The following is a 9,866-nucleotide window of genomic DNA, read 5'->3' as shown; positions in this document are numbered from 1 at the left end:
AAGAGTCAGGCCCTCCATGACTGCATAAAAATGAACACAAGAACAGACCTCAGAATGACAATATATAAACCCTGTGAAAGGGGGCTGACAGTAGGCAATTTCTGTTCTGCCTTGAAACAGAAGCCACAGCAATGAAGCTCCACACTGCAGCAATCCTGCTCCTCTTCTGGCTTGGTGTCTTCACTGTGCACACAGTCAAAGGTAAGTTTGCAACTCGAGAGGAGGAGAATTGCTCCACATTGCACCTCATGAGTGGTCTCATGAGCAGAATTTATTGTTCCAGACAGCTGATTTATAAGATAAAACACACAAGAAATACAGATGAAATCTGCAAGAAAGTCAGCTTCATGCGGGATTCATCTGATCTCCTGCCAGATGGTGGTTGGTTTCTACTTTAATGCAAGGAGAGATTCTGTGCCTGAGAGCCCTTATAGGGTTTCTGTACAATGGTCTCTCTCTTAAAATCAAAAAAATCTTGAAGGCACAATGTCTTTTAGTCTCACTGATTCCATATACCTGTGTGTACTGTACGTTAATAACATTTCATGAAAAAAATCTCTCTTGGATAAGACGTACATTTTTCTTTTTCCAGATAGATTACTTTTCTATGAACTTAATTGTATTAATTGTTATTTGTCTTTCTCTAAGTATATAATCTTAATCTTTCTAGTGTCAATATTTAAAGAAGTTCTTCATTGTTTATAAGTTCCATATTGTTTATTCACTTGTCTTTAGATAAACCTTTTAGTACAGGCAGGGAAAGTAAAATAATAACTGAAAAGGGGAGTAATAGATTTATATAATATCTTCTCTTATTTCACTAATTCATACAAATGAACATCTTCTTTCAAACAAGTTATGAACACTGAGATGAGCCATGTTTATTAGCCCTGCTTTAAATAAGTTTCTCTGCAGTGCAGGTTAGGTGAGTGATTTTTAAATTAGGTTCTATGGATCATGGAGAAACATGGACATAGAACCATTACGAACATCATCTCATCAAAAGGAGAACTCACACAAACCATGGATATGCTAGCCATATGCAAATCCACAAATATGCACTCAGAAACACAGAGAAAAAGTATCCTCACAAGATCACACCAAACCCAAACTAAGACCTGCTAAGCAGTCACAGGGGTATGAAGGTACACAGCCTTCATGCCGACCCACTGCCTCTCCTGCTACATCCCACTACACCCTCCTATTTTCATTAGTGACACAGTTTCATCCAGGCAACAGTGGCTTCATATCACAGATGACAATGTCATTGTCCAGGCTGTGTAATTGGCCCTAAGTATCACCAAGTTTGAAAAAAGTACACTGAGATGGTCTACAAGAGAGAGAAAAAAGGACTGGAAAGAATGAAAAAAAAAAGACCAAATACACCTGGGAAAAAAGGTAATTCTAGGTGCAGAGCAGTTGGGGTTTGTTCCCATCTTGAGAAACTTTGCTGCTATTCCCTGCATCCGTTCCATGAAGGTTGTGTAGTAGCAGAAGAAATATTTCCAGGACTCATAACAATTGCTTGACTGTCTTTGCCACATTTTGAAAACCAGTCTGAGGCGGTAAGAAATGTGTCATGAAACATAAAAAAACTATGTTGTGTTGCTCATTACTAAAGCAAGATCAAGAGAGATATTCCTTCAGGCAAACAAAATCTCAGGAATTAGCAGATCTGCCAGTATCTGTGCACTGGCTATCCCACACCTTCTCCAAAGACTGCTGTGCGTTTGTCTCAGCTATTCCAATTATCTCAATAGTGAGACTGTGTGCAGCAGGTTTTACAGTTAGCAAGGTGCACCACAACAGCGCTTGGACTTTTCTCAAGACAGTACCTCTCCAAATTCTTTATAAACAAACCACAGAGTAGAGCAGTGTACTTTTTGTCCCCTGCATGTGTTCCTAAATCTGTCTTCTATGAACAGAAGTAAACCAGAAACTGGCAAGCGGAGATTAACAAAAACTCCATTGTAATTGAGTGAGCTCCCATTTTTACTTATCATCATGTAAGATAACAAGTGTCCAGAAAATTTTATACCAATATTGTGATCCTCTTTCTTAATCACCACTGCATTTCTCTGAATTGTATCAAAATCTTGGAGGAATGCAAGAATTAAGAAGCAGCTCACTCACTGCCTGTGAAATCAGAGTTTTTGCCGGAGGATATAAGCATTTATTCTTCTGGCAGGTATATTTCCCTTTCTACTAGCAATTTTTGTTAATACTACTTTTGGATGTCTACAGTGAGGGGAGTAGGCTCACTTTCCTTTTCTTCACTTTGAAAAGAGGAGGAATTTCAAATCCACATTTAGATAACATGTGGAAATCCATCTAGGAAAGTTCCAGTTCTAAGCATCAATTCTATAAGGGCACTTATTTCCACATGATGCAGTCCTAATTATCAAGGATGCCAAACATCTCTATTGCTACGGAAGCAGTGACTCCCCGGTCAGAGAATTGCTGTGCTATTGTCCAGGACAAGGGTGAAGATTCATATCTTAACTGAAATAGCAGTAACATTTTAGAGATGGTAGGATGCACCACAAAAAATAGCTTAGTCTCTCTGGCATAACTGGTATTGTGGCTGTACGTCATGGTCTAACCACAACTGGAAATCTTCTGGAATTCATAATTTATTAAGCAATTATGGCTAAATATTAATATTAAGTACCTTTGTAATTTATCTATTTTTCTCTTCTAGGGAGCGCTAGCAGTCAGCCCATGCGCAAATTCAGTTGTGTAAAACTGTCTACAAAGCAGTGGAACATCCGAAATTTTGTGAACTATGAAAAGCAACAAGTACCAATAGATGCCATCATGTAAGAATCTCATGCACCCTTCAGACTTCCTTATGCAAACACAAAACCATCAAATAGGGAGAAGGGGCAGCAGAAGACAATTCTGCTGGCCCAACTCACTAAATCTGGCTAGTCCAGGTTGCCCTTCCAGTTCATCCATGCCACATGGCACCTGAGGGAGTGAGGAGAGAGGAGCAGGCCTCAGAGAGCTGAGAGATGTGTGCTGCTCATAAATAATGGCAGGAAGCTCACTGACCAGCTCACATCTTTGTGCCCAGTGAGTGGGGAAAAATCTCAACAAGGGCAGAGCAGTCAGAGGCTCCATGCATGAACTGAGTCAAGGGGAAAATCATGTGAAAGAATATGGGGTAACTCTGAGTCTTGCCAGGAGCTGTGTTTGGTCCTCTGAGCTCAGATGCATGCATTTTTATCACATCTGGGATCTGCTCATGAGAGATAAATGTCCCTAATGATTGAACATAAATGTCCATAATGATTGAACATAGAATAGCATGTATGCTTCATATTTTTAATATCAGTTTGTATGTATATGACCCTGTATGTTACCTATATCATAAACAGGGACATGATGTTTCTAACTGCTGTTGTTCCAACTAACACCTACAATCTCCAGCATTTGATATTGTTTTACAACCTTTTTCCTCATTTTATGCATAAAAACCAAGAACAGACCTGTGTATAGAGACTAGAATTTAATGCCCAGCTTTTTTTTTTTTCTTTTTTGATAGGTTCATCACTGCAGGAGGTATCAGGATCTGTGTAAGTCCTAGTCAGAAATGGGTTCAGGCTGCTATAAAGAGAATAGATGAAAACCGTCCTGCCAAACGCAAATAATCCAAGCATCTAAGGCCAACCAGCTGGAATAATCATCAGTGCTGCAAGTAACAAGGAAGAAAACTGTACTATCTGCTTTTTCCTATTTATTAAGTGGTAATAAAATCTTGGAACAAACACAAACTCACCAGAATCTATTCATCACTGGTTGAATACCTGCAGACTTCTTCATTTTTTGGTTGCACTCTATTAGTTTGTTTATTTTCTGAATTGCTTGCTAATCTGTTTTTACAGCTGAATGTAGATATTATCTCAATCTTGCTGTCCTAACCAGGATGGCATTTAATGGAAAATGACTGATAACTTAATACAGTGTAGTGAGGATGATTACCCACAGAGCTGTGAGAGTGCAGACCTCCATGCTGATGGAGACCAGAGCATTCTGCATTGAGTGCTGGTTTTAAGAAGGTGCTAAGTTAGTCAGTCACATCTATATAACCTATACAAACTGATTTCATGCTTCAGTCTATCATCTGATCAGTGCCATATTCAGAAGATGATCCTTGAGTCTTCTATTTTTACACACAGTATTGCACTATTAGCTCAGTTCACAAGGTATGTGAATATTCTCACCAAGGGATGATGTGGAGTAATTCGATGTAACTCAGTGAATGGAACCCTGCTCGGTCTTGCCCTGTGCAAGCCTTATCCTACCAATGCCATCTGTGAAGTTACTTCAGTTTTGCCCTCATGTGAAACAAAGATGAAACAATTGGTTTGCTTTTCTCTGAATAAGAACAAGCCATGTCTGGAATCTATATTTCACAAACTCATAGGAACTCCCTGCCCTAGATAACTATTTACATAGAAATATCTTAAAAATTATACATATTACTTGCAGAAGGCTTTGAATTTTAATAAACTTACTATAAACCTGAATCAAATGACAAGTTTGTTTGCAGGATTATAATGCAGATGGATACTACTGAAACAGGTCCCAAGATGACAGCAAAATCTGGGGACTCATGGGCTATTTGGGCTAGAGCTGACACTATTGCTAACTCATTACTCAGATGGCTCTGGAATGATCTGATTCCAAGCTTTCTGCATCATATTGTAGCTCACATTTCAGACCACACCTCTTCAAAAGTTCACATAGTTCAGAAACAAAGTTCATACCATCCTTGGTTGGTCCCCATGTAATCAGAAGTAGAAATTGAAGAGCTCTCTGCTCAGAGAGAGAAAAGATGGCATTTGAGGACCTTAAGGAGTAGAGAAGAGGTATAGGCAGAGGTGCTTCTGGAATGAAGTTCCCCTTGTATTACCACACGTATACAGGCTGCACTGCTGCTAATCTATGGGCTTTTCATCCTATGTAACCTCTTAGTGATACTCATGGGACTGCAGCACTTCCAAACTGCACCATAGAAATAAGGTCAGACTACTCTAAAAGATAGTTTTTACAGTTCACTGCTCTGGCAAGACTTTAGACAGGATTTGTCTCTCGTGGCTCACATTTTGTCAGAGTTCACTCCCGTGTGGAGCTACAGATTTATTTTTCACTATCCAGGACAGGTTTTAAATAGTGCCACTGCTGAGGCAGGGAAAAGAAGGATGACCGTATGTATTACACTGCAGAACAGACCAAGGCAGGCTATTGAGTCTCTGTTATAGGGAGTTTTGCTTCCTTACTTAAGTTCTCAATATCAACAACACTAGAGAAAAATAGTTGTTGTGACAAACTTTGCAAGGAGAGCTTTACAGTCAGAAAGAAATGTTGACAGTAAGATGTTACTGGAGTATCACACTGTATAAACTGAGTTCAATAATTTTGAATTACTGATCTCAAGGTCCCAGATCCTCATATTATAGACAAGAGAAACACATCTGTTCCCTTCAGCATCACCAGACTATTTGTAGGCTATAAACCAGGTCCCCTATAAAACTATTTTTATGGTAAACACTCGCAGATAAATACCACCAAGTGACAGATCAAATTCATCCAGGACCCGCACTATCTATCTATCACTGCATGCTTTTTACAGGCAGAATTTAAATGCCTATTCTCATACTTAATAGTATTATATCATATCCTGGAACAAATCTTGCTAAAGTTAATATAATTTTTTTTAATTAGGACTCTCCCAACCTGAGGATATATTAACCATCACATAACAATTAATACTTTATATCTGTTAATTCTCATAAAAATTCATAGAATGATTAATAATTTTTAAGAGTGAATCATCCTACTTGATAATTACTCCTTGTTTGTTGTACCTTGCAAGATCGGTACAGATTCTTGGACAGTCCTTGACATTTAATTACTATTGGTGATCAGGGCTCTCAGTATCTCTTCCTACTCTAATATTAAATTCCAGGAGCTTCTCTGTCTTTCCTGACCGTTCCTTACCTCAGGCCTTGCTGTAGTTCCAGTTGTGTGCTATTTTTGTCAACTCTTACTGTGATAATCTTGAAGTTTCTCTGTAATAGCAGTGTTTCTCCCTAGCACTACTCCCTAAGACTCTCAAAAGAAATAATGGAAAACATGATTAAATCTCCTTTTCATACACACAAGTGCAAAAAGAAAATGCAAAATGAAGAACCAGAGTGCTGCTTTTGTGTTGGAGGCAAGTAGGAACCATAGTCTTGGTTTTTCCAACATAGAAAACACCTACAAAACAGCAAAACACACAAAACCCACAAAAATTAGGCTTAGGGTCTAAGGTACATTTGAAGATTTGGGGTTGTGGTTGAACTGATGTACTCCCAGGTCCTGGCTGCCCAACATTTCTTCTCCAAGTGATGTAGAGAGCAGGGGGTCACCATTTCCCTTCTTGCTCAACCTTTGCTAGATTTCAGCTGATTTTCTTTGACTCCTTTTGTAATACCCAAGCACCACTTTGCCACAAAGGACTCTCCAGATACACATGGGCAGGTCAGTAGGCTTCAATACTTGAAAAAATCAACTATGTCTTTCCTGTCCCACACCAGGAAAGTTTCCACAGAGACTTAAGAGATGCACTCTGTTTGGATCTTTGGCACAAAGGAAAGGCAGCAGAGAGTACAATGGACAAACCCTTAGCCTGTGTAAGTATTCACACTTTCCCTCACTTCAGCAGAGGCAGACAGGGCAATTACCCACCCCTTTGGGCCCGCTGGCTTTTTTGCACAAAGCCAGTAATTCTTCCTAGGCAATGACTTTACGTAGCTGCTGTTGTATTGTTTTCACTATTTATTTATAATTAAGGAACCAGAAAGTTAAAGATTTACAATGACCATCAGCTTTTCTGGAAACTGCTAACGCATCATTCAACCTCTGGACCCCAGTTAGGGGTATGCCTTGATTTTTGGAGTTTCTTGGTTTTGTTTTGGCTTGGCCTTTTACATAACTTCTGACTACCTTTTGTGCTTTATGCTGGAGGTTTTCATCAGCAGACCCCCTATTTTAACAGATTGCTTGAGACCCTTAATGGGAAGTAGAAAATGGAAGAGGATTGGGTACCTCTGTACATCAGTGATGCTATTCGAAATAGCATCAGTGATGTACAGAGGTACAAATACTGGTGCATGATATAAAAAGCAAGACATTAATTTAGCAAACACAATATTTTCTTCTCTCATTCCTGTGGAAAAATGCAGTGCATACATTTTGGAAAGCTAAAGCTTATATTCTAAATTGCAAATTAATTGATTACTTAACCCAAACTGTTGGTATTTGCTACCAAAGATGGTAATTCAAATTCTATGGCAAGTGAGTACAGGAAAAGGGAAAGAGGGTAAAAATAGAAAAGAGGTGACAAGGAATCATTTCAGCAGAAAATGCTATGAAGTATCTGCCATTAAGTCCTTTATAAATCATAGTCTTTTAGCAGCTCCATTGAGTTTCCATCTCTGCACTGCATGTGCACTAAGTGTCTCTTCACCTTAGAAGAAGCTTAAAAGAAGTGCCATAAACATGGAAGCCCTCAACTACACTCTTCCAGAGTGTTCTGTGGCCAGCACCATCCCTGTTGCATGTCCCAGGAAACAGGTAATTCCAAGGTATTTCCTGCAGGTGCACCTGGCCTGTTCCAAGGGCACCTCTGACTGCTCTTACTGCCAGTAGGTGTCCCTGGCCACGATGACCCTTTCTCATGTTGAGAGCTATTTCTGTCTGTCTTTTGCCACCTCTTGCTATCTATCCACACACAAGTTTTAGTTTGGTTAGAAGATCTGAGAAGAAAGGAAGATACTTACCAAGACAATTCCTACAGACACTGCACAGAAGATTTAAAAAGTATTCTAATGTTATGTCATGGTTTACTTTCCCTTCCATTTACTGTTGTACTGTTATGTACTGTTATTATGTATTGTTGAAACAGTAAATAACTATTCCAAACCAAGTATGGGATTGCAATTTAAATGAACCTTTAATTTTGTGAGGCTCACTTGAGATATTTGCATTTCTGGTTCAAGGCCTGCCTATAGCCTCTACTCTTAGATCTTTTAAAGGAAAAACAGAAAAATGGGGGTACACAGCAGGCTCCTTCATGGAAAAGTTTTGGTTTCCCTTCCCACCTGTGCAGCATAGGACAAAAGAGCCTAGACCAAATTATTAAATATTTGCTATGCAAAGGAAGTGGCTGGTCCTGTCACCAAGGCACAAGGAAAGTACTCCAAAAATACAAACTCATGTCCAGCTCTCCTAATGATTTATTGTGCATTTTTGTGCATTTTTGTCTGTTATTTGATTTAAGTTGAGTATTATGTATCATATTGAATATTTCTTGCATTAAGTCCTTAAAAACTCAAGGAAAAACACCTCAAAAGCTACTTAGAAAGGACAACACTTGAAATAAATCCGATAACTCTTTTGTTCCCTCTAGGTTTCAGAGCCTTTTGATTCTACTCTAGGGCTACAGTTTTCTCAAGAACTAATATTGTCATAAGACTAAGCACTAAGACTTGGGAGTGTCTCTGAGAGATTGGTGTTGAAAAGAGCGATGAGTGCACGAGAACATGAATGCAGACAAGTGGACACATGTTCAAGGCAAGGTTATAAAAAACTCCTCAGTGGGCAAAAACACCTACTTGTTTCCCACCCTCTGCCATCTAACATCCACTGTGTTGTCAGCTCTAACATGCCACTGCTCTGCTATTTCCCAGTGGAACAACACTGACTCACAGAGGACCCCTCAAGTGATAAGTGCCCAGTGTCTTCCTGTGCAACAGTGAGAAGAAAATGACTGTTAGGGCTCCAGTCAACCTCCAGGGTTAAAACCTGCCTATAAATAAACCCTGAACAGGAATTCCCATGCCATGAGTCACCAATTCACCTGGCACTAGCCTTGGTGCTTTTCATGAGCTGCTGTCTGGTTCATTTGCATTTATAAAGGCCTTCTAGCATCAGTATCTCTCATGAGGGAGACCTTGCCTACTCAGAAGGACTAGTAATAATACCAAATGAGTTAAGCAACTAATCTGGCAAAATATTACAGATCTCAATTTCAAGATTTTTATTAGATCCCTAGAAAAAAGTGAAGTGATTACTTACCAGATACAGTTCATTATATAATTATAAAAAACTTGCTCTAAGGCATATTTTTTATGGGTAAAGATTTAACTTTTAAAATAAAACTATCATCCAATTGGAGGAAAATAGCTGGGGTAAACTTTGCTCTTTAAACTCAAATTGGTTGATTCCTCCCTATTGTGACTACTTGTAGTGAATGAAAATTACAAAAATGTGTCTTTTAAACTAGAGACATAAGAAACAGTTATCTCTCAGAAAACCCTGCAAGCAACTTTATGGTTACAGCTACAGGTTTTAATAGAACTATCGCTGGGTGGCATTTTCTGTCTTAAAAACTGTTTAAGAGATCTCAGGACTTCAGATGACAGTCTGGAATTACATGAACATATTTGCAAACTCTTAAAATGTGTTTTGCTTTGAAGCCCACAGACTTCCCTGTGGCTGCCCAGCAGAGCCCCTGCTCAAAAGCAGGATTCATGAGGTGGCTTGTGGCGATGGTTTTGTTCTGCAGGAGAGAACATGTCCTCCATGCTTTCCCTCAGCCAGCCCAAGCACACTGCGGTACCAGCCAGGGCTCCCTGGAGTCAGGAGAAAATATTAAACTTTGGACAAGCTCCACCCCACAGAAGGCATGTGTGGTACCTCTTCTAGAGCCACTTCTAAATTACTGGAGAGCAATCACTGGAATACACAGCTATTATGACTGGGGTACCTTATTCCCATTCATAAAAGCGGCCTTTCCTTTGATGTGTGATCTT

General features: G+C 39.3%; 1 protein-coding gene across 1 annotated transcript; it reads left to right on the top strand.

Moving 5' to 3' along the window:
* Nucleotides 1-3,749, top strand: LOC131554826 (lymphotactin-like). The gene is made up of 3 exons (XM_058800422.1): nucleotides 1-201; nucleotides 2,702-2,819; nucleotides 3,548-3,749. Exons 1-3 carry the CDS (start codon nucleotides 132-134, stop codon nucleotides 3,651-3,653), a joined length of 294 nt encoding a protein of 97 aa, XP_058656405.1. The 5' UTR covers nucleotides 1-131; the 3' UTR covers nucleotides 3,654-3,749.
* The last annotated feature ends 6,117 nt before the right edge of the window (nucleotides 3,750-9,866 follow it).

This window comes from Ammospiza caudacuta, chromosome 2, assembly GCF_027887145.1.
Source record: "Ammospiza caudacuta isolate bAmmCau1 chromosome 2, bAmmCau1.pri, whole genome shotgun sequence".
Lineage (NCBI taxonomy): Eukaryota > Metazoa > Chordata > Aves > Passeriformes > Passerellidae > Ammospiza > Ammospiza caudacuta.
The sequence above is the reverse complement of the archived record's forward strand: the minus strand, read 5'-3'. Positions and strand labels throughout refer to the sequence as shown.